Source organism: Nematolebias whitei, chromosome 17, assembly GCF_014905685.2.
Source record: "Nematolebias whitei isolate Nwh7 chromosome 17, NemWhi1, whole genome shotgun sequence".
NCBI classification, from domain to species: Eukaryota; Metazoa; Chordata; class Actinopteri; order Cyprinodontiformes; family Rivulidae; genus Nematolebias; species Nematolebias whitei.
Window position 1 is genome coordinate 31,436,806 of NC_056514.1, and position 26,431 is coordinate 31,463,236.

Below are 26,431 nucleotides of genomic sequence, written 5' to 3' on the forward strand. Positions count from 1 at the left end.
AGAAGGAAAGAGAGGTCAAATCTGATGTCTTCTTGTATTTGATCCAACCAAACACAAGCCACACATTCCAGGGCAACATATCAATATTCAAATGATGAAGCCTTTAATGCAGGGCCAAGAGAGCCTCGCAGTACTCCTATAAACACTACAGGGAGTTTCCACTAATGATCAAAATAATGAAAAAACAGGAAATAAGCAGCCAATAAATAATGCAAATAGGCCTGCTCATTTACAATAAAATACCCTACATTAACAGAACATACCGAGAATTGTGGATTGTTGTTTGGCTTTCAAAATTTTTGAATGAGGAGAAATGAAATAAAACCTTTTTTTTTGTTTCTATTATCTAAACTTTTTAATTTTTGTAAATAAGAATATTCAGCTGAGTCAAACAAAAAGTGCACAGAAGAGGAAACAATTCTCACAAAAGGCAACCCTCCTCAAAAGCCTGAAATGAGTAAGACTCATTTAGGTTTTTCTACAGGTATGTTACCTTATACGTTTTAGTAAAATATGTGGAGTATTGTTTTGGAACCCACTGACCTACGTATATCAAAATTAATACAGTTATTCATGAACATCAGCCGGGAAGCACTTTCTATGTCATAAACTGCAACTACATCTCTGCAGAGAGACTTACTGTACAATCTGATTCATATCTTTTAAATGTATTAGCACCAAACTACATGACAGGGATCATGTTTACAAAACAAAACACTACATATTGATGACTTTATGACAGATGGCAGCCTGAAGGTCAAAACCACACATGACGCTCACTAGAGGGATCAGTTCCATTGGATACTCCCCATATGTGTCTACGGTGAACCCCTTAGGAGATTTGCCACCAAAGGCTTTTTTTGAACTCAGCATGCAATAAAGTGACACCCCTCCTCTTCTTCTTCCTCTGGTCCTGAATTCATGACGGCAGACAGCACCATGCTCAAACATCTAAACATGTTTGCCAATTTACATGAACCCAAAGGGGACAAAACTATAATTATATGTTCGTTCTGCTTATGATAATTTGTTGTATTTCTGCTAAATGTTTCAATCTGTTTATAGATAACTGTCATTTATAAGATTCTAGAAAAACTGATAAACTCTCAAATCAACAAGTATCTGGACTCATTTAACATCTTACCTTCCCATCAATCTGGTTTCAGGAAACACCACAGCACAACGACTACTTCACTGAAAGTTTTTAATGACATTGTTGAAGCACTGGACGCTAACAATTATTGTGCTGCACTTTTCTTAGACCTGTCTAAAGCTTTTGACACTGGATCATGACATGTTGTGTCATAAGCACTCAGAAATTGGTTTCTCAGATCATACCATTGGTTGGTTCTCTATCATTCAGATCGGAGGCAATGTGTTCAATATAATGGTATTTCCTTCAGTTATTTCAATGGTGTACCACAAGGCTCAGTCTTAGGACCCACCCTTTTTACAATCTACGTAGGTAACGTAGGTCAGAGCATCCCCGATGGATCCATACACTTCTATGCTGATGACGTAGTTGTTTATTATTGAGTTAAAACAGTTACTAAGGCTTTCCAACTTTTGCAATCTTCTTTTGACATCATCCAGTCAAATTTGTTCCATCTCAAACTTGTCCTAAATGCAGACAAAACCAAAGGGATGCTTTTTTCAAACAGGAAGCCAGTCCCAGCAGTTCTTCCTCTGATTTTATCCTTTAATGGTGTCCCTGTTGAGTTTGTCGATTCCTAGAAATATTTGGATATCTTGGTTGATACCCATCTATCTTTTAAGCTTCACGTGGAAAATTTGGTAAAGAAACTGAAAGTTAAACAGTTTTTTTTTTTTTTCAGAAACAAATCCTGTCTAAGTCTGAATTCTAGGAAACGCCAGGTAACTGCAACTTTCCTTCCCTTCATTGACTACGGTGACATAATTTACATGAATGCTCCTACAAGCACCCTGCAGATGTTGGATGCTGCCTATCACGGTGCACTAAGATTCATAACTGGCTGTAACTATCATATCCATCATTGCACCCTGTATTCACTGGTTAACTGGACATTATTAACTTCACATACTCTCTCACTGGTACATTTTCATCTTTAAATCACTTCTTAAGTCTGTTGCCTTCATACATCTCCTCCTACATGTCACTGCATGAGTGCAGCTACAGCGTGCGCTCTCAGGACATTATTACATGCAGTGTTCCCTCAGTGATGACTGAACTAGGCAAAAGGGCCTTCTCCTACTCCGCTCCTGTTTCCTGGAAAATCTTGCAAAAAGATTTGAAGCTCTCCACCTTGACCTCTCTAAGTGGCTTCAAACATCTGTTAAGTTCCTGGCAAGAACCCATGCAGACATGTTCCTGTTTTTAATTTTTTACACCGCCTTATAATCTAGCTGTTTTTTAATTATCATTTTGTTTTCAATTGTTAAAAAAACCACTAAAAAACTTAAATTTGTATGAATCATTTGTGAATGTCTATTGTGTTGTTGTCATCCAGTGTTGTCATTGTTCTTTGTTAAAATCCAGGTCTCTCTTGTAAATGAGTCCTCGTGGCTCAATGGGACTAACCTGTTTAAATAAAGGTTGAATGAATTTGTGCAAATAATAAAAAAAAATGTGAGTTTGAAAACATTCCACTAATGGGAACAGTCAGAATGCTGTCGTTAACCGACTTCCAATTTATGCAAAAAGCATTTTGGTCCAACAGACAGAGGTTTCACATCAGCGCTCACTGCCCAACTCCCACGTCTGATTAAATCATCTACTTAATAGGGTGTCGTTTAAAGTTAATATAGAAGGTGTGACCTTATTAGGCTGCAAGTGAAAGGGAGGAGCAATGGGTGGGAAAAGATAAATGTAAAGGACAATCTTGTAATTGTTATTACAGAACAAGAAGCTATAATTCTGAGCAGTTCCGAGATGTTTTTGTGACATTTATGTCTGAATTTAAATACTGTTGCTGAGTAAAGTATACACAAGATTACAAATGACACTGTTGAATTTATTCAACACCATTTTTAATTAAATTATAAAACAAAATACATCAAATTATTCTTATCAAATTATTTTTACATTAAGATAGGTTGCAAATTAGAAAAGCAAATCCAAGTGCAACCTCATTCAGGAAAGATTTTTTTATGATCATAAAGTTGTAGTAAAAATCAGTATTTGTAACTAAACAAACTAAGATTGTGTTACAAAAAGGAAGGCTTAAATCAAGCTGCTTTTCTGGGAGCCCTCAGACCTTTCCAAATATGATTCGTGTTGTTCGATTCTGATGGCCAATTCAATTAGGCTGAATAAGTGTGGGCATAAAAACAGGCAACTTGACAAACTGAGAAGATGGATGGCAACCTTTGCTTCACCATTAAAATCACAAGTGCGTCACAGTGGAGCTCAGTCTATTTCCATTTTACCCACTGTGACAAAATGACAGGGTCATAACGAACCACCGTTGGCTGCTGTTAGAACTTTTTATGCTCTGACATCAGTAATAAAGAGTACATTTTGGTTTATTCACAGCAGAAATGAACAAAAAAAAAGCCAAAATAAATTTAAAGACGATGCATAAAATTATTTACGGTTTTATTCTTTAAAGATTAATTTCAGTGACTCATCAGCCACGCAGCCTGAATGGCGCTGTGTGGGTGTGTGTTGTCTGGCTGAACCTCAGTTGGAGTCGCTGGGCGCCTCAGAGGAGCTGACCTGTGCGTAGATGAAGGAGTAGAGGCTGACATCAGGGCGCTGAGTGAGGCTGCTCCTGCACACGGAGCTGTAGTACTGCCCCAGGAGATCATACACCTCCCCTGAGACAGAGACAAGGAGGCTGTGAGCATCATCTTATTATAAACGGCCTAATACCCAAGAAAGATAAATAATGTGGTTTTTAGAATCAGGGTAAGTAGCTATATGATGTTATTTTAAAAATAGGACAATCAGTCTTCGTAAAAGAACAAAAGTAGTGCTAACGAAGTATCAGTAAAAACAGCTTTATTAACTAAAGGTTTAGGATTCCTTGAAGAAATGTACATCACCCGAAAAATGAGAGGGGACAGAGTTATATCTGTTTTAGTCAAACCTATTAAATGACATTATGTATGAGATCATGTATAGGCCTGTTGCAATAGACAATAAATCAATTAATCGCATGATGAATGAAAATTATCGACCGCATTTTCATTTCCCGGCTTCATCGTGTCTTCATGTCTCTCTCTTTCTACTGGATAAGGTTCAACTCCGGTGCTTTTCACTGATCCCTCCTTTTCTCTTTAAAATATGTTTTAACCGGCCAAAATCGCATTTTTGGATCGCTAAAAGCAGCTAAGCTGAGAAGCTAAACTAAACGAGCTAAGCTAACAGGCCGACCTCGGAAAAAAACCTCCATCTTATCGAGCTCCAAAATTCACGGTTGAAACCCGTGCCTTCGTATAAAAAGATTTTCTCTGCAAAAAGAAGCTGAGAACTTGTTTACTGATTTTTTTATTAAAAGCTTTGTGTGAAAAATGCTATGCTGAAGAGTTCAAATCACCGAGCGTCATGTCACCATGTCAGTCCATGTCACGTCAAGGGCCCTCCCATTTTTCTTTAAGAGGCGATGCTCAAATATCCATCCTTTGGTTCAAACAGTACTACCATCAGGTGGTCAAAAAAGGTAATACACACCAAAGAAATAATTTCTTCTAAAATTTGACAATTAATTATTGTTACATTTCAAACAATATTATCGTTTATCGCAATAATTTCTGAGGCAATTAATCGCCCAGCAAAATTTATTATCGTGACAGGCCTAATCATGCATGACAGTGTAAGATCTCGCTTGATCTGTACGTGCTGGCAGTACTATGTGCCGATGATGACTCTCAGCTACTACCAACCCAAGTTTTATCTTAGCATCTGTAAAATTGATTTAGAAGTCATTTTCGTGTTGGCTAAAAAACATAATTTCTGGACTAGAAGCCGCTACTTTTTTTGCACACTTTGAACCCTGCGGCTCATAAAATGCTGCGGCTAATTTATGGATTTTTTTTTTTTGACGGACTAACGAGCTTCATGTTGCAAAAAAATTTAGCCTCGTCACAACTAGGCACTCACATAGCTGCCCAATACACGTCTCTCTTGGGGGGGGGGGGGGGGCCCCCTGACACAATGAGACTACCTGTATAAATAAAGGTTAAAAAAAATCTGACCATTGAAACTAACAAAAAAGTCACAATGGTGGAGGGGGAGGGGGGGACTTCATCCCCCTCCCCCCCTCCCCGTTCTCTCTCCCCCTTCCCCTCCCTGTGGGAGTTTCCCTGCGAGAATTTCTCACTTCGTTGTACACAATGAAGTATTTGCAGCCACTTGAAATAAGTGTAAATTATGAATCAAATCAAATTGTGTATTTGTGACAAAAGTGACTTTAAGAGCGACAACGAAAGAGATTGAGGATGTGTTTGATGAAGTTTTTCTGAGGTTCTTCAATTCTGACACTGAAGAAGACGACTTTAGTGGTTTTAGTGGGAAGGAAAATTAGCAATCAATGACTTTTCCTGGTAGGCTACTGTATTTTTTTTCTCCCCCAACCGTGTTACAGGCACTGTTCAGAAAACTAAAACATTTACTGTACGTATTTGTCTATGCTACCGGTACATATTTAATTAAACGTTTAAAAAAATCTTTCTGTGTGAATATCTCATGTTACAACGTGGACACCTGTGGCTTTTACACAAGTTCGGCCTATATATGTACAAGCTTTTTCTCTTCTTTTTAAATTTAGTGGGCGCAACTTATATTCAGGTGTGCTCAATAATCCAAAAATTACGGTAGATTATCTGTGGTGGCCTTATAGATTTAGGTTAAAAGTTAATGAGTTGTAGATGAACACCAAATGATTACTTTGAGAGTGTCATTGAGGAATGTCCTGTGGTTCACGAAATATTTAGCTAACACTATAAACAAACAGGCAAAGACACAAGATGCGTGCAGGATGTCTGGTCACCCTTACCAACAGTGATGTTCCTCTGAGTGAGGAAAGAGTGCATGTTGTGGACATCTGTCATGAGCTGGCTGTCACCAAAAGTGAAATAAGCTACGTCTCGGCCCGCCTCAGCAGCTGCCAGCATCTGGATCAGAGCTGGAGGGAAAAACAAGACTGTTAAACCTCGAATGTGAGAGTGACGTAGAATATGTCTGTTGCTGTGCACGAACCGACCTAAACTTTTTAATAATGTAATTCAAAGAGTTTGGAAATACGGCACAGGAATATAATTATATGTGTAAAAAGTATTTTATTTACAGACCTATTACATAAGTGAAGGTTTGAAAAGTTGCCCAGTTCACATTAAAATTAAGCTGCACCAGCCTCTGGTGCCTGTACAGGAAAAGGTAAGTAATCAGGGGAATAGGTCTCACCCCCACAGAGAACTCGGGATCAGTTACAAAGGAAAGCAAGGACTGGCCCCGGAAAGCTGTGAATATTTCAAGAGACTGGAAATACGTCTGCTAATTAATTAAAGTTGGGAAACTGCGAATGCAATAAACAAAACTGAATAAACAGTTTCTGAAGAACGCTGAGCAGATTTACCTTTCAGTGGAATCTCTGCTCTATTTCAGCCATCCTCAAAACTTGAATTACATGTGAAAACTAGAGAAATTGCATTTCCTGCAAAAATGCAGTGTAAATGCTTATTGTAGAAGAACTTGCTGAAGCACAGCTGAAATTACCGGTAGCTAAAAAAACAAAAAAAACAAAAAAAAAAACAACAAACGTGCTGAAATGTAGCTGCAAATACAGAACAATCCTAAATTAGCAGAAGCAAGCAGAACGTATTATTTGTTGAATCAGGATCAAATAAGCAGAAAATGGCCCAAAAATGAGGAAATCTGCTTAATAAAAGGCTAAAATTAGCACACACAAAAAAAACAGCTAAAAAGTAGCTGAAAAGGGAGAAAGAAACTTAAGCTACCAGAATGAAGCAGAAAGAGCTGAAATGAGTAAAAGAAATGTGGAATTAGCTGAAAAGGCAAAAATTAGCACACACACACACAAAAAAACCCAGCTAAAAAGTAGCTGAAATAGCAGAAAAATCTGAAAAAAAAACTGAAAGGGGCATAACAAGCTGAAATCAGCAGAAATAAGTTAATTAGGCTGAAAGTAGTAGAAATTGACAATACAAATTTGAATTAGTCTGAAAACTGCTGAAATTAGCTAAAAAATGCAGCTGAAAAGGTAGGGCAAGCTTAAATTAAAATGAGAAAGCAGAAAAAAACACGTGTCTGCCCAGTTAATCTGAAAGAAGCAGGAATGAGCACATAAAAGTAGAAATTATATGAAAAAAGCTGAAATTAACACAAAATAAACTGCTGAAAAGTAACTAAAAAGGCAGAAAGAAGCTTAAATTACAATAACAAAGTCGAGAGTGCACATTTTTGCTGTTAGGCAAAAAAAAGTTTAAATGAGTTCAAAAAATGTGGAATTAGCTGAAAAAGCTTAAATTTGCATAAAACAGCTATATATTAGGTGAAATAGTAGAAAAAGCTGAAACTTGCAGAAATCAGCTGAAAGGAGCAGAAAGTTAGAAGATGCATACAAATGTTGTAAGTTAGCAGAAAGAATCTAGAAGGAGCACAAAACAGCTTTTAAAAAAAGCTGAAATTAGCTGAAAGTAGCAAAAAAAGTTAAAATTTGCATAAAGAAGATGAACCGGAACAAAAAGTGAAAGAAGCAGTAAAAGGTTGTAAACAGATTTAAAGATTTGAAGGATTTTCTATGAGAAAAAAATGGCAGAAAAGGCTTCAAAAAGCTAAAGTTGCACCAATACCGAAAGTCATAGCAGGATTGTCCTGAACGAGCTGAACGTTTTGATCTATGATTTACTGAAATAGCTTCAAAACTGCGGGATGAGAATCACGTCGAAAAACTTTCAGAAGAAAAATGGATCACAATAGTGTGAATGTTTCATAAGCATTCACACAACTAGTTGCTCTAATAGAGGACAACCTCTTCCCTGGAGGTATGTCATTAAGCACGCAGTGGGTGACTCTGCCAATTAAAAGGCTGTACTTCACGTTGGTTAAGTAATGTTTAGTTTGGTGTCAATGTAAAGCCTTACAGCAAAAGGCTAGAACATTTCACCGAAGCGCTCTGCTCAGCAGCACAGACACAAGGCACAAACGCAGAGCTGTAACAGATTGATGGGCTCGGCCCGGCGATCAATTCCACTATTAATGTAAGATATTAACTTTGTCATTTGATCAATAGGAGGAAGGTAAAAGAAATAGGCCTTAAGTAAACGTACGCATTCCCAGAAGACAAATGGATGCCCGTCTGGATCTGCTGGAGCTTTTCAATGTGAATTTATTATATATCCAGTAAAAACGAGTCCAATTAGACATCCAAGCTCACAAGGATGATTTCAGCTTTTTTTCTCCTCAAGATCTACTGACGTCAATGTTACGCCTGTGCTTACCTTTCAGACGTGTGTCACCTCCAAAAACGCCGCAGCCCCAGTTTCCTGTTGCCACTGCTGCAAGCTGTTGACTTTCCTTCTCACGGTGGGCAAAGCCGCAGTAAGCCTAAATAAAGACGCATAAAAAGAACGTTAAAACAAAATCAGAAATCATTTTAATGCAGAACATGAAACTCTTTTTGAAGAGCGGCCTGCGCCTGAAGGTGAATGTCGCTTAACTGTGGGAGGAAACTGAAGCACCCGGAGAAAGTCCACACAGAAAGACTCCAGATCCAAACCGGGGATTGAACCCAGAACCTTCCTGCTGTGAGGCAACGGTGCATGCTGCCAAAGCAGGGCACTAAAGAATGTTCATCAAATTTAAAAATTATATGTACTGTAATTTAAAATATTAATATATAGGGGATATATATGCTCCCCCGTGTACCCAAGATGGCTGCTCTTTGCTCCACACAGAGGGCTGTGGTAGCTCGGTGATCTGTGGTTGCGTCAGGAAGGACATCCAGTGTAAAAACAAATACCAAGTCTTTGTGTCAGTTAGCTCGCTGTGGTGACCCCTGAAAGAGGGAGCAGCCAAAAGATTAATATATACAAATATAATTTGTCTTTCTTAATTTCTCAACAAACTTTTACAGTTCTAGGAGAAATTTTCTAAACTGCAGGTGGTATAATCTAACGCAATCTGGCATCTTATCAATGCCTATGAAAAAAAGTATGTGGGATGAAGCAATACAAAATTCAAATATATTTCAACTATGAATGTAATGTACCGGTACTTTAAACAAATATCAAATTTTAAGATGTATAAAATTTCAGTGTACAAAATTAGAAATTGTATTTCTTAGGCATTTTACACACAACAAGCTTATTAGAGGATATAGACATAATCAGGTAATTAACTTTCCCCTTAAAATAGTCCCTGTTAAATGTATAAAAATTGTATCCGGTACAATTTATGTAATAAAAGTGATGTTAGTGATTAGGCTCAGTTTTTTTTTTAAATAAATGTATATTGTCATGAAATTTCACGTAGTTTTTTTTTTAATGAAATTTGTGATGTGTGAATAAGTAATTCAATTCAATTCAATTCAAAAATACTTTAATCGCAGAGGGACTGATGAAATATAATGAGGCATTGCCGGACTAAATACTGTATGTTATAACTTAAACTATGTAGTAGCAAAGAGACAAAAATAAATTTAAAAATATAATTTTTCATGTAAACCTTTAACTGATCAAAATAAAAAGTTAAAATGGACTGTACTTGTATAGCACTTTTCTATCTTATGAAGATACTCAAAGCTCTTTACAATTCAATTCAAAAATATTTTATTAATCCCAGAGGGAAATTAAATAAACTACAATCAGTACACTACAATTACAATTACACTACAATCTGTGCCCTCATTTACCCACTCATACAGCACTCTGCTAGATCTATACAAAGAATAATCAGTGCTTTTGAACGGGAGGACTCGCTGTGCATTTCTTCAAAATTTAACAAGAAAACCACCTAAAAACAATTATTTGATTGCTCGAAATTATAGTAAAAGGTGTGTCTTAGTCAAACTTTTCCTTAATAAATGCACTTTGATGGTCAAATCAGCTGTATTTCAAAAGTATTTGCTGCCTCGGTGCTTGCAGAGGGAGGAAATCAGAAAGGAGGAACGCGGCGCATTTCTTCGAAATTTAACAAGATAACCACCTAAAACAATTATTAGTTTGGTTGACATTATAGTAAAGGTGTGTCTCAGTTGAACTTTTACTTAATAAATGAACGTCAATGGTCAAATTATTTGCATTTTGTCGGGGCGGCGCAGCGAAATGAAGCTGATTTGACGGTTACTCCAGGCGAGCTGGACGAAGGTGGCAAGCTATGGCAAGCCGATGTTGTCATTAATAGCCACTTTTACCTATTGCATAATACAAGAGCATGCCATACTACTCGAGTTCCATCTATAGGGTGAAAATGGTAATGTACAATATTTTCGGTCAGAATGAATGAAAACAGTCATATCTCAGCCAAAACATGGTTTATAAATATGGGAAAATAATCCATAAATATGTTGCTTCTGCGTACAAGTTGTAGGGCATGCAAATTATGCACAAAAAAATGTGACTTATAGGCCAAAAAATACGGTAATTATAAATTAATTGTTTATTGATAAACAATTATGAGACCTGTAACCATGTTTATTGAATCAATCTTAAAATGTTTGTGATTTTTTTTTTTTAAACCATAAAGTGACCATTGTGGTATTCAGTCCATGTGTACATAAATTGGTTTGGTTGCACTTGTATTCCTAGCACGGTGCCATTTAAGGACAAGAAGAATAAATGTATGTTTTACTATGTATTTACTAGGCCAAAACTGTGGCGCTGTTCTCAAAGCAGTCACCTCCCAGCAAATAGGTCGTAGGTTCACCTCCCGGCTTTTTCCATGTGGAGTTTGCATGTTCTCTCTGTGCATGCGTGGGTTTTTTCAGGTACTCCGGTTTCCTCCCACAGACTAAAAACATGCATGTTAGGCTAATTGGTAACTCTAAATTGTCCCTAGGTGTGAGTGAGACGGGGAATAGTTGTTGGTCTCATTTGTCTCCATGAGACCCTGTGATGGACTTGTGACCCGTCCAGGGTGAATCCTGCTTCTCACACATTGACAGCTGGAGATAGGCACCCGCTGACCCATGACCCAGAAAGAAAAGGTGGGTAAAGATAATGAATAGATGGATGGGTGGCTAAAATGAGCAAATCCCACACAAGTAAACGAAAGCAGCACGGTCTGTGAGCCAAATAAGCAGTTATATTAGGAACTACTTAAATTAAATACCTGAAAAGGGCTCTGAACATTCGTTTTCATGTTAAAATAAAATGCACAGTGAAAATGGATTTTAAGAGCCCGTACCCCCCTGACCAGTCATAAATTCTTCCTGTGAAAGGGCAGATATGACATTTAACTGAACTATATTTGAAATAGGATTGATCTCTGAGTTTGTGCATTCTTCACACTCTTGTCAGAACTGTCAAAATCCTCTACGCCTTCTGACAGCAGACCTGACAACATCTACGTCTTGATTTCCCATTACAAACAGGCCCACCTCTTCCACAAAGATTATACATATGGTTTACATATTGTACGGTATTTATACATATAGAGGTAGAACCGATGTTTAATAAATAACATCACAGTCACTCAATGCCAAATAAAATTAATTAAGGAAATGTATTAAAATAATTAACTATAGGGCATTTAATCATTATTTATTAAATAAGCCTGACTTGTGTTTAGAGCTTAAAGTAACCTAATGGACATTTTTTTAATCTATGCAAACTGCAAATTTCATCTAAAAAAATAAATAAATACAAAAGTATTCAATGTCAGGACTAAAATATCTTTTTTTTTTTTAACAAAAGGAAGAATTGTGTTTGTTCTTAGTTATTAATCAGCAAAACGAGAAAACAGAAGTTGAGTTTACCTCCAGAAACAAAACTAAGTAAAAGAACAGAAACGTTTAAGTTAAAAAGTTATAAGAAGATGAAATATTACCTTATTAAGTTCCCGGTTGATTTTAACTGGTTGGAATTGTTCGAGAAAGCTTCTAAACTTTAGAGCATCGATGGCCACAATCTCTGTGCACCTTCTCTGCCAGCCATCTCTGGAAAAAAATTAAATAATTCAATTTAGTGCATATTTTCTAGCAAAAACCTTATCCAATATGAATGAATGTGCATAAATTAAGCTACATTACGAGCTCAAAATGCAGCTCTTTCAGAACTCTGAAAACAATATAAACACCCAAATATGCTCCAAGTCACGCGCTGACGTTCATCAGGTAAGATGTTTATTAATAAATGGTAATAAACCAGTCAAACCTTAATTTAAACTTCTTGTGTTAGAGAAAAGAATGTTAGTGAATCACTAGTTATTACAATTAATTATAAGCAAAAATTAGCAACTGCACAAAACTTATGTAACCAATCTATAACTGTAATCATTAAACAATTCAATATGCATGTTCTTCAGGTACATTCTCTGGGACTATAAATAGATGTACAAACTATATAACAGACTGAGGTAGTAATAAAAACTAAATGGGTATAGTTAAGACATTTAAGTGCTTTAACATTTTCTTAAGTTGAGATTGTTCCAAGCCAATAGGGGTGCATACCTTGGAGTTCTGTCCTGGTGGCTGCCACTCCACTTGTAGGTCTCACTGTAACCTTTGTATGTACTGTACTGCTGTGTTCCTAATAAAAAGTAACATCCATTCAATTTCATCACAAAACAAGGAGCAGCAACACATAAATGATCATTACATGTAAAGATAATAACGCTGAAAACAATGTGCAGTTGTGCTGGTAGTGTACCGCTGTGTTAATTAACACAGTTTAATCAGCACGTTGATTTTTGTGTTACATGTAATGTAATAAAAAGTCATGACATCCCCCAGCTTTAACACAGAATACAGAAGATAAGAGTACGCACTTTAGGTCCTAAGAAAATAGTAAAAACTAGAGAAATTGCATTTCCTGCAAAAAGAATGCTTATTGCTGAAGAATTTACTGAAAAACAGCTGAAATTAGCTAAAAACATGCTGAAATATATCTGACATGTAAGAACAAGCCTAACTTTGCAGAAGAAAGTAAAAAGAACACATAGTTGCTGAATGAGGCTTAAATAAGCAGAAATTAGCACAAAAATTAGGAAATTGGTTAAAAAAGCTGAAACTATTAAAAAATAGCTGAAATTTCCTGATAAGGCAGAAAGAAGTTTAAACAACTAGAAGGACGTGGAATGAGCTGAAATGAGCTCCAAGAATTTGGAATTAGCGGAAAAAGCTCAATTTAGTATAAAACAGCTAAATATCTGAAATAGCTGAAAAGGCTGAAAATAGCAGAAATAAAATGAGAGACGCATATCAAGCTGAAAATAGCAGAAATAAGTTAATTAGGCTGAAAGTAACAGAAATAACCACAAAAAAATGAATTTATCTGAAAACAGCTGAAATAAGTAAAAAATGCTAAAAAAAAATAAAAATACTAAAAAGGTAGCGCAAGCTTAAATTAGCAGCAGTAGAAAGAAGCACAAAAGTTTGCCGAAAGAAGCAGAAATTAGAACTAAAAAGAAGAAATTATTTGAAACAAAGCTGAAATTAGCCCCCCCCCCAAAAAAAAAAAAAAAAATTAAAAATTAAAAACAGCTGAAAAAAGCTAAAAGTTTGCTAAAATTGCATGTAGGAAGTGCAGAGACCACATTTTTGCTTTATTAGGCTGAAAAAAATTTAAATAAGTGCAGGACATGTGGAGTTAGCTAAAAAAGCTAAAATTAGCATAAAACAGCTAAATAGTTGCTGAAATTTTTTAAATTAGCAGAAATCAGCTGAAAAGAGCATAAGCTAAAATTAGCAAAAAGAAGTTGGAAGAAGCACAGAAATGTTGTAGTTAGCAGAAATAATCTGAAAGGCGCACAAAATAGCTGAAAAAAAACAGCTGAAAGTAGCTGAAAAAGTTTAAATGTGCACAAGGAAGCTGAAAGAAGCTGAACCAAACAAAATTTTCTATGAGAAAAAAAAATGGCAGAAAAGGCTAAATATTTCAAAAAGCTAAAGTTGCACTAATACCAAAAGTCACAGCAGGATTGTCCTGAAAGAGCTGAACGTTTCGATTTATGACTTGATGAACTAACTTGAAAACTGCTGGACGAGAATCACACCGAAAACCGCACGGAAGAAAAATAGATCACAATAGGGTGAATGCTTCATAAACATTGTCATAACACAAGAAAAAAAAATCAAGTTAAGACACAAATAAAAATGTTTAGTAAACATTCTGAGCAGTAAATGCTTGTCTGTGATTGGACCACATGTTTGGTGAGATCCAGTGAAATCCTTTTTGAAATAGTTCAGCAAAGACTGACCACCAGCCCACAGGGAAACACTTCACACCCATAAAACAGGACTGAAAGAGGCCACAGATTAAGTTCCCATTCATTAGCCCTCATCTGAACCCGACTAATTAAAAAAAGACCAAGAGCCTTCCAGCTGCAAAGTAAATAACCCAGGTGATTAGAGGCTTCGAGCACGAGTCTGTGGAGCTCGGCTAGATTGTTCTCAAAATCAACTCTCATTATGTTTTCTGCTAAATAATTTGAATAACTCACTTTAGTAGATTTAGTTCATCGGTATGTAAAAAAATGAGACATATGAGCAAAAAGCAGGAACAGCTCTACAAAAATGCTTATTGCAAATACAAACTTTAGGTCAAAAAGAGTCAAAGAAATGCTGTCAGTTAGATTCGGTCATATGTGGTCTGTTTGAATGTAATTCCTTTGTTACTGTCAATTTACTTTTATTATTTTTCTACAATCTACAAACTATAACGAGACGATAACTGATATTTATCATTATTAAATCCTTGAAAATAATTCAACAATGACATAACGGTGAATAGCTGTGTTAAAGTAGAAAGTCTTTGTGTTGATATGACATTTAATGGTTCTTTCCGTGGTCTCAACCATTTTTTTATTTTACTTCTGAAAGTGGCCTTCTTCAAAAATTAATTATGCTTTTGATTTTTATGCAACCCAAAAGGTTCTTTGGAAGTTATTCGCAGAACAAAACAGCTCAAACTTGGCTTTAAAAGGGGACAACTACCCAGTAGTTAAGACTTATTCCCAAATAAACAATAAAATCTGCAGGCCTAAACAAAAATGTGCTAAAGGTTGTTTCATTCATGTGTAAATACATGGAAATAAAAAGTCTCACTTGTGGTGGAGCAGACACTGAATGTCAGGAGTGTGTCTAAATGCCATATCAATGCAAAACTGTGCAAGAAAATTGAAGTATTTCTTTAAATTAAAGTAACAACTGACTGGTCTGCTCATGAGCAAACAAAATATTTTATTTTCTAACTATAAAACAATAAAAATATATTTGTCACCCATAAAAAAAAAACTGAAATTATTGCATAGGAACACTGAAAATAAATATTATGAACCCCCATTGCACTATCTCCAGCTCATGTACTTAAGCATGCACATTCCCCGGTCAATACGGCCATCAGTGAGTCACGTGACTTCTCCTTGATGCTATTTATACATCTGACCGCCACAATGGCAGCCAGATATCCAACAATCAAGAAAAACTTAATTAGCCAGAGCACTTGTGCAAATTTCAGTGGAGAGGTACAATCCATTAGATTCTGTACGCTCCGCCGACCTCTCAGAGGGGGAATATGATTTACCACATGGCCACGATGCAGCTATGGCTTGGACTTTTACAACAGGGGACAAGAGATACGGGATGTGTTTAATAAAGATGATGGAATGGACAAGTCCATTAGTGGAGCAGGTCTTGGGCTGGTCTTCCAGCTTTAATTAATTCTGGGCTCGAGTAATAAAGTTAAGTGGAGGCACAGGGAAGATGGCCAGCAAGAAGTCTGAAGGTGACTCTGCCAAACGGGAACTGCAGTCTGACTGGAGATTAGGACGATGTCTGTGATGTCACTTCCTGTTTTAAGTCAGCTCACTGTCTTTTTATGCAGTGCTTACATTTCTAAGAAGTTTAAAGAACATACATTTAAAAATATATTTTTTCACTTAAAACCTCAGCCTAAAACTAAAATCATGCCTCTCCATTCACTTGATAGCGAGCCTATGTTGTAAATGTTATCTGACCCTGTCCACTGGGGACCTAGACTAGATTTTTGTGTGCACTTGTCAAGCACATGCACCTTTTAATCCAATCCCTGATGAAAATCACTCCCACTCCTATTCTTTTAAATGGAAAACTGTCAATGCAGCGCACTATCGTTAATTGTTCGGGTGGAGCATAAAACTGTAGACCAGAGTCGAGTGCCGTGGTGCAGCTGAACAAAAAAAATATCAGCAATAGATGACCAGCAACATCTCAGGGGACTGAGAATCTACACCAGCATTATCCAGGTTATCTTTAACACATATTTAAAAACATGAAAACAAATGCATTTTTAAAAGAATCTGTTAACAAGCCAGACATAGCTTATTTTAGGAATTAAAAAAGTCTTTCAAGAGAAAAACAATGTCTAGAAACATAAAAGCTTGCATTAGCTTTCATCATTTGGGTTGAGTAAAACACTTAACGAAACCTCTTAGCCAATAAAAAAGTAGTATTTTTTTTAGTGATCTCTGTATATTCAATCTGAACTAAAATCATAGGACGACTAAAACCGTCATCTTTGTTTTTACTAGCTTTTACCTGCTCTGATTGCTGAGGTTCTACATCAAACCCAATCAGCCTGCTACAACAGTTAGGACAAGATATATAAAAACACGCAGGTGCCATCAACCCCCTGCTGGGACCCCTCACATCTAGCTCTTGTTGCCAGGTGCATACTGGCCACTGACAGTCTTGTTTGTTGTGAACATTAAAGTTTGAAGCACAGGCAGCAGGAATTACTCAACAGAAAGACCCAGCAGGGTAATCAAGACAGCCAAGTCTCCATCTTCCAGCTCTGAGTAGCAGACAATCAAAAGGAGAATTGACAAGGACAAAGTGAGAAAAAAAGAGTGACCGCCATAAACATTTTTCAGCTTCTTGCAGAGTCAGAATAAGCTAAGGTGAAGCTGTGCAAAAACAAAAAAAAATTTGCAAAGTAAACAAAGTGTTGTTGATCTTATTCACATCAAAATAACATTAATTTGATTGAGATGATTATTTTGGGAGAGTTTGTCATCACTGACCTGTGATAACTAGACATTCATTATCATCCAGAGCTTCCGTGAAGAGACGAGACACGATTAGCTCGGGATTAATGAGGAAACGGATTTCCTCTTGAACGAGACCAGAACCGATGACGCCTCCTCCGACAAACTTGTTGGCAAAATCCACCTGCAAGTTAGGACAGATGGTTGATGAAAAAAAAAAAAAAAAAAGATTATACGTCTTTGCAGTAGCTGAACATGTCAGTTGCATCCACATCAAAGTAACATTTACTCAGTCTGGAACAGCTTCTCAAACGTAGGAAACAGGTGCACAACACCTCATACAACGGTCTCTGGCCTTTTTATTTTATTTGTGACAGAATCTGTGACAAGTTGATTGGGAAGGTGGCCTGAGGTGCTGGCATTACTCAGGCACTCTGTCCACAATGCCAAAAACGAGCTCTCGCTGAAAGCAGCACTTTAACACGCAGTAGCAAATACCAAATCAAAAGAGAGTAGTCTTACAGCCCGAAGGAAACATTTACCTCCAGTAAAAAAAATAAAATAAATGTAAATATGAGCTTATTTTTATTTTGTGATTCATAAAAAAATTACACTTCTCATTTTATTGCAAACAACTTGTTTTGTTCCAACAGCAGCCACATTATTACAGTGTTAGGGCAGATAGTTGTTGCTCACTGGCCTGAAGTCAGTTCAGGCGAAGCCCTCGTAAAACCTTATCAAATGGTGAGCCGTTTCAGAGCAGATCTCTTTGATACTGGTCACACGACAGTGGGACAATGAGCCAGACTCCAAAGTCTGCTTTGACAAGCTGTCAGAGGCTCGCCCCCCACCCCACCCCAGCAGAGCATCCATCAATCGGAGCTACAGTGAGACCCTGGAGCTGGTCACGTGCACACATCAACTGTCAGTTTGTGGCAACTCGAGGCAAACAAAAGGTGAAAGTCGGAGGGGGCTGTGCTGACAGAGTACAGGGAGCTCGTTGGACACAGAGAGCAAAGGAGACACAGAGGCCTTGACCCCAGTCCCAGCACAAACTCCCTCTGACGTGTCACCGGCTCCCTAAAGGCCTTTTCAGCAATAGTAAGCATTCTGGTTGGAATAATTCAGAATGAGTGGCATAGTAGGCCTGTCACGATAACAAATTTTTCTGAGCGATTAATTGTCTCCGAAATTATTGCGATAAACAATAATATTGTTTGAAATTTGACAATAATTAGTAATTATTGACAAATTTAAGAAGAAATGTTGATTTTTGAGTGTAGTAGATTTTTTTGACCACTGGATGATAGTGAAGTGACCGTTTGAACCGAAGGATGAATAGTGAGGGAGCGAGCAGCGTGTCTCTAAGAAAAATGGGAGGGAGGCCCTTGACATGACATGGGCTGTCTCTCGTTCCTGTTTTTTAGTTCTCAAAATGGCAGAAGATGCTCAGTGTGGTTTGAGCTCTTTAGCATAACATTTTTCACGCAAACATTTTAATAAAAAAATCTGTAAACAAGTTCTCAACTTCTTTTTCCAGAAAAAATCAACTTTTTAGATGAAGGCACGGGTTTCAACCGTGAATTTTGGAGCTTTGACAAGATGGAGGTTTTTTCCTGAGGTCGGCCTGTTAGCTTAGCTCGTAGCTTAGCTGCTTTTAACGATCCAGAAACGCAATTTTGGATAGTTAAAACAGATTTTAAAGAGGAAAGTGTCCAGTAGAAAGAGAAAGACACAAAGAAACAATAAAGCGAATAAATAATAATGTCATCACAATGTCAGCACTGTATGTTTCCATACAATGGCGAAATTAGTCTCTGCATTTAACCCATCCACCACCAGGTGGTGCAGTGGGCAGCTATTGAAAGCGCCCGGGGGGCATTTTGGGGATGAGGTCTGCTGCCCAGAGACGCCACGTGATGTGCAGTGACTGGGGATCGAACCTGGGACTTTTGGGTCCCAAGCCGGCTGCCCTGCCTCTACACCATCTCGGCCCCCAAATGAAAATGAGGTTGATAATTTTCATTTATCATGCGATTAATTGATTTATTGTTTATGGCGACAAGCCTATGGCATAGTGAGGAGGCACGCCTTCTTTACGCAAAATAACTTAATGCAAATTCAAATTACTTCAATTCACACTTTCAGTAACTGTACAGTCCGACATCTTACCTGAAGCATTCCATAACCATCATCCTCAATGGTCCCTTTGCATGTAATGTGGAGCTTCGTGAGCAACGTCCTCGAGCTGAAGCAAAGAATATTTTTCATTTATCTATTACGAGTAAGATCAAAATCTCAGATCAATAAAAAAAAAGAATAATAATCCAGTGGATTTAATACGAAGTTCTTTCAGCTTCTCCATTCTGGAGGGGCCGCCACAACGAGCAAACTCACATGAAAAATTTACATATTATTTAACGCAAGATGCACTTCCTGTTGCAACCTGGGCTCAAACCTGCAACCTCAGGAAGATGAGAAAGCAGTACTGACCACCCCCAATGAGTTTAATATTTTTGAATATCTTTTTTTATGTAATAACAAGCTTCTTCACTATATTAATAAAAGCATCAGACCTCCTCCAGTTGGGCGGTTTATCCAGTTTTCTTCGGCTGAATGTCACAAGTCCAGTGGGCACTGCAAAACAACAAAATAAGTGATTGTTTTGCATTTGTATATTATAGAACAGACAAACTGCACTACTGTTTTTATTTCTAAAAAAAAAATTATGGCTACTTACTCTGTTGAGTGACACTTTTAAAATAGCTCATCAACGTTTTCAGCTTTTCCACTTTCTTTGAAGAGGATCCCTTAAACAACCTGAACGCAAAGACAAAATGATTTAATGAATTTATTGTTGATATGAAATATTAGTTATTCTTGAAATAAAAAGGTATGTGTGATATTGCATTCCACCCTAACACCAACTCCACAAACTAAAACCAGGACTAGCTGCAGAACCAATGCTGTACCAACACATGACCTCCATTTTAGCCATGTGAGCTCAGTCATGCTTTAACTTTTGATATGAATTAGTACAGCTCTCACTCAACTTCCTTTTCAGTCACTAGCCGATTATGTAGAAGCTCCCTTGCTGTTGCGACAACGTAGCTGCCCCAGGCTGGCCATCACAGGGCAACATTCCTGCACCAGCACTCAGACAAAAAGGGAAGAGAATATCATTAAAAAGCCTAGCGTCCCTTTTAAATAACAGTATCCTCGGGAGGCAAAACGTCTAAGCACAAATGCTTGCTTACAAAGCTGCGGCGAGTGATACAGTGCACAGATTTGAATGCACCTTGAGCATCTACTTCTTAAGCTAACTCTATAAAGAGCCACACAGCTCACCTCACATTTCAGTCAAAAGAAGAAAAAAAAAAAGAAAATTTGCGGGAAGGAAATGACATAACGACAAAAGCTTGGTGCACTGAGAGCCCTTCAAGGGCTGGGATTCTCATTCACTCAAGACAACTCAGAGCTCCCTTTTCTCTTTTTGTTGTCAAAGTGGCCCCAAGAAACAATCATGCCTCTTGTAATCCCAGGGGAAAAGATTTTCCACTTAAGCTAGCCACTAGTGAGAGCAGCCTTTTGGTAACAAAATGCAATTTAGTTCAGAAAAAAACAGAATTTAAATAGTTTTATATCAACATGCATTCTGCAAATGTAGGGAAAGCTACAAGTACAAGTGACTGTGCTTGGTTTAAATAATGGGTTTTCATGTCATTAGCACAGGCAAACAATTTTAATAAAACAGTGAGATGAAATAAAAATTATGACCTAAAGATCTAAATTTCCAACATTTTGAAAAACATATACAAATACATTCTGTTGGGATTGAACTCCTTTACTGCTTCTGCTTAAAAGAAAGAAAAAAAAATGCCAAGGGCATTCTCTATTGTCAAAAGCAGCCAGCTGAGTTGGTGTTTATCCAATTTCCTCTTCCATTTAGGTAATTAAATTGTGATTCCAGCAGATATCAGGGGACATGACTGAGCAGAGATCTGCAGACAGATCCTACATTGCACCACCCTTACTGACATCTTTACAGTGAAGGTTTGCAGGGGCAGAAAGCTTATTCTGCGGTCTGCAAGTGGCAATGCTTTGAGTAGACTTAAAAAATATATATATGAATGTATGACTAAAAAGAAATCTTGTGTTACATCAATAAGGAAATGGTGTCCAAAACAGTTAAATAATTAGAGCAGCAGTAGACAACGTGAACTTTAAACAGATGCTCTTCTAATTGGTTTTAATGTCAGGTAGACATTTATTACGCGCATTCTCAGCCCTGAAACTACCCCGCTGCATCCACAGGCAGAAAGAACACACGTCACAACTAGGGATACACAATACTGAATTGTTGGCCGGTATCCGATATGCCAATATGTTAAAACTTATTTGGCCGATAACCAATTACCGATACCAATACCGATTTTATTTTATTTTATTTTATTTTCTACACCTACTTACAGAGACTACATAGCTTTCTCTGCTGTGGAATTAAAATACTTTATGTTTAATGTCAAATTTGTTCATGACATTTACTCTATTTCTAACACAGCAACACTCGAACAGTGCAAATTCATAAATTTTCACAAATCTAAACTCTACCTGTTCACAAACGACAAGTGAAAAGTGCATAAGTAGTAGTACATTAATAGATACACTTGACAGTTTCTTAAATTAAAAATGAACTTAAAACAGAAGCCTTTTATATTGGTGAGTTATTTTGATGGAATGGGCGATGTGGATATTTAACTTTATCGCTAATATCGGCCGATACTGATACCACGCCGATAATATCGTGTATCCCTAGTCATAACTTTGGCTTCAAGCTTGGCAACATCTCACCAGAATCACAACTAGCTTCACAGTGCTGCTCCATTTTCAACGTATGTTGCTTTCTTTGATAAATGCATGGAAAATAAATTTGACAAAGATGGAAAAAGAAAAACAAAAGAAACCAAACAGGAGGAACTATCGGACTGGCTTTTAGTTGTCAGAAAAGGCTAAGAGGGGAGATGGGATGACTGAGCATAAAGCCACCAAAAGAAATATGGCTTCAAACTCAAACATTGATTATGTATGCCTCTATTTCCATGCAAATGCATCATAATATGTTTCTGTTCTCCAGATATACTCAATAGTACCACGTCATGGGAAATACACACATTTCAACAGCAGCTGGTTATTTCACTTATGATACTTATCAATGGGGCTGCATGATGCAGTTAGGATGTTATTGGTAAACATTGAGAGGACCATTTTACTTGCAATAAATCCATATTCTTTCAACACTCTCTTTGTGTATTTGCATTTTGGCTACAATAATCTTGTTCTAAACGAGCATCCAAATACTTTTGTTTTTCTCCAAGTCGTGTTTGCTTCTTTTTTAAATCACACACAAACATTGAAGGTTTGCCACTTTACATAAGTTCTCTGTTCATTTAAAATGCATGTCACTGAAAAAAGGCAACATGAATTATGTATTTCCATACGTATAAATTACATTCAGAGAATTCATTACAATACTGTAAATGAATGAAACAATTATTAAAGAAGATTAGAGCATCTATATTTTTGTGTTCTTTTGTGAAAGCATTTATTCATTTTCAGTATCACTGTAAATGAAAACGAGCAATCCTATTTTTTTGCTTGTTTTGTTGCTTCGCCATTACCCTGCGATACGTTGGACATTTTTAGAAGCTGCTGGCGAGTGCATTTGCCGTCATCTCCTGCGTGACAACAAAGTTACATATATGCTGCAGAGCTCGGCTCATAGATTGGTTTTTGCAACAGCGTCATTGCATCTAGAAGGGAGCAGTAAATAAATAAAAATCACTGCCAGAAGGGGCCGGACGAGATATAACCCAAGTAAAGGTTGGATGATTTAACATCCAGACAGAGGATAAACTAACTAGTAAAAAAATATACAGTAGTGCCCCCGCATGGAGACGGCGCTAGTTGTCAGTGCAGCATTATTTACAACGTGACTGTGTATCCTTTAACACCATGAGTCAGAGCCCCACATCCACACAATACCTGAAAAAGTTGATGTCTGGGTAGTTGCAGGGCTCCGTCTGTGTGGGGAAAGTGCAAAAGAAGGCGTTGGCAAGCAGGCAAGCCACCTGCTCCTGAGACATGGTGATGGAGTGGTTCTTGCCTCTTTTCAGGAGGGGTATTGGCTGGAGGAGAAACAAAGGTACAAATGAAGAAGGGCAAAACGATTTGCTTTGTTTGCTTAACAAACAATGACGAAACTTGCAACGTGCTACTTTAATGAGCTGTGACAACGGGCAATTTATGTTTGTGCAATACAGGCTTATAAATGAACACATCTGATCAAGCAATAATTGAATGGCAAAGCTGAGATTGTCACATTATTACAAAGTGATAAAACACTCCTAAGAGTCATAACCAAAATACTTAAATAGTTTCTAATGGAAAAAATAAATAAATAAATTATACACACACACACACACACACACACATAGAGTAAAATGTATGTTTATGCTTAAACAGCTAAGTTTTAACAAATGCAAAAAAAGCTAAATAATTATCCATCTGTTAAAAACATCTCACACCAAGCCTGATCATCCATCCATCCATCCAGTATAAAGCTCCTCAAGAGATCAGCCTGGAAAAGTTTTATTTTCCTGCGGGCCAGCCACTCTTAAGTGTTTAATTAAACTAAAACATGAAAAAGACGAACAGATGTAAAATCTAAATTTTATAATTAAATGCTGGGCCAAATTATTCCAGGGAAAATGTTTTAATGAGCCGTTTTATTGGCTGCTAAAACAATGGCCGTCAAGCTCTTAATTTCAAAACAACCAGATGACTGAAAGCATTTTTTGACCTTCAGAGAAACGAGCACGGGTTTCATTTGTATCCTGGCCTCACAAACTTTTAAAGAATTTCTCTAAATTATTTGTTGCATTGTGACCTTTGGGACCAACTTGCCGCAGTGATCTATAGAGGGTCCATTAGCGAGTTGCTGGAGTTACCTTGGTGCAGAGCTCAGATGCTCTCAGTGCTAATTTTGCCATGTTTGGCAGCAGATGTTCAACAGCATCAGGCTCCAGGACCTTGGAGAGAGCAGAAAATCTGTTTATGTTTGTTGTTGAGCCATAAAACTCAACATTATTAGTTATTCAAACTGATTAGTTGAAGACGTTCATCTAACTGGTTATCAAACGTTTGAGACATGGTAAAATACATAAATTCATTATGATTCAATTTTTATCAGACAAAAAAAACTAACTGTATTTTCACCCATAGCAGCTCCAAAATGTCACAATGATCAATCAATGAGAAGTATTATCAAGGTTGCACAGTCAAGCAAAAAATCTGATTAAGCATCTTTCCAGAAGGAGATGCAAATGAACAAGTGTTCAAAATAAAAGGGGCCATGTGTGCCCAGGACAAAAAGACATTTATATTATGGCAAAGGAAGCCTGACTAAACACTGCTGTAAGTAATGGCCTCGCTGACATCCTAAACAGCCCCTAAGGGTGCATTAAATGAAGCCAGATGACGTGGTCGGAACAGCAGATATAGCTGAGGCAATAAAGGTAAATCAACAGAAGACGGTGAGTTAACTATCTGTACAACTTCATACAGGTCTGCACATGACACCAGACTGACAGAGCAACCAAGCAGGAGTGAAACCACAGCTATAGACCGCAGGAAAAGTAGCTAAGAAATGGAGGATTTGAATATTGCGTCCTTGTTTGTATTTGGATCTGAGTCCTAAAGCAGCCTGCTTGAGAGCGACCATAAATTGTGTAAATATGAATAAGTTTGTGCCTATAAGTGTAAAAACAGCCCTGGTTGGGTTACAGAAGAAGGAATGGACTAGACTGATGCTGTCCGTCAACAGCTCTTCAGTTATTCATAAGGAATACGTGTCGAGATGAATATTCAATGAGGGTGCCCGGCCCGTCACTCTGTGCCATTCATGTGTATTTTTCTCTGACACTCAAAATCATTTCAACTCATTGTGGCACAGGAGAGTAACAAAGTGGAAAAAAAAGATGCCTTTGATTGCGATGTTACTCTCATTTCACTAGGAAAATAGAAAGTATGAAACGAACAATGCGACTTCATCATAAATACCACCCTCATAAACGATTTCAAATTTACTTTTGAAACAAAATCATATACATATGAAAGAAAGCACATCACCTGCCGCTTGGCATGCCAATGTTATGCAGAAGGATGTGCGATCAGTGAGCGCTCACGTCCTTCAGAGTTGTAAACCAGTTACATTAGTGATACAGGAAAGTTCTAAGTAATTTTATGAGCAAAAGCAAAAACTGGTAAAAGATCTTAAAATCTGTCAAATATTGAACTCTTAAAAAAATGTTAGCACTGCTTTCTAAAATCAACCATGTTATTTGGATGGCTCAAAATATTAGGCAGCTAAATATTAGTCTAGCATGATGCTAGACCAGGGGTCTGCAAGATCAAAGAGCCATTTCTGCCCCTTCAATCATTAAATAAAAAAATTTAAAAAAGAGCCCGGAGCCACGAAACCTGCTACAACAGTGACTATCAACTGGTGGCCACTTTGAGGCAGGAGGGGGCTTTTCTGACCAGTGGGGGTGACATTTTAAAACTAATAGTCAATAATGAATTTCAACATTTATTTATATTTTTACATTTTGCGACAAAAAGTAAGTCTATGATGTAAAGAAGTAAAAACTTCTAGTTTCTACCATTAGATGAAAATGAAAACACTGAACTCTGCAGGGCTGTGGCCATTTATGTGAGGAGGAATTACCATATTTTCCGGTGTATAAGTCACAGTTTTTTGGACAGGTTTGTCAGTCCTGCAACTTATATACGTTTTTTTTCTCCATATTCATAACGCAATTTTTGACTGACCCTTTAAATATCGAAGAACTGCAACAGCAAGTCCTCCCATGCGCGCTCGCTTCACTCAGCTGGTGCAGGCGGAGGAACACTGGAGAGCTAGCAGCTCCGGCCACGATGGATGGAAGGATAGCGATGCGCTGCCCAGGCAAAATGAAGCTGTTTTAACCATTAAATAAATGCGACGGATCAGCAGTGATGCATAATAAATGCGACTTATATACGTTTTTTTCCTCTTCATGATTCTGTTTTTTGACTGACGCGACTTATACTAGAAAAAATAAAAAAAATTAAATTTTGTATACCTCTTTTGTGATTGTCTATTGTTGTCATCTTTACTCATTGTTGTCATCACTCTTTGTTAAGAAATCAGGTCTCTCTCGTAAATGAGTCCCCGAGGCTCAATGGGATTAACCTATATAAATAAAG

At 37.3% G+C, this 26,431-nt stretch overlaps 1 protein-coding gene across 1 annotated transcript in view; it reads right to left on the bottom strand.

The window, feature by feature from the left end:
* Positions 1-3,577: 3,577 nt before the first annotated feature.
* Positions 3,578-26,431, bottom strand: part of LOC119423513 (poly(ADP-ribose) glycohydrolase) — a 30,393-nt gene continuing 7,539 nt past the window's right edge. The window contains 11 exon segments of the mRNA XM_037690911.1: positions 3,578-3,798; positions 5,979-6,107; positions 8,443-8,548; positions 11,990-12,098; positions 12,612-12,690; positions 17,162-17,309; positions 19,298-19,373; positions 19,702-19,762; positions 19,866-19,945; positions 23,168-23,310; positions 24,133-24,213. Of these exon segments, the coding sequence (XP_037546839.1) occupies positions 3,578-3,798; positions 5,979-6,107; positions 8,443-8,548; positions 11,990-12,098; positions 12,612-12,690; positions 17,162-17,309; positions 19,298-19,373; positions 19,702-19,762; positions 19,866-19,945; positions 23,168-23,310; positions 24,133-24,213 (1,233 nt within the window).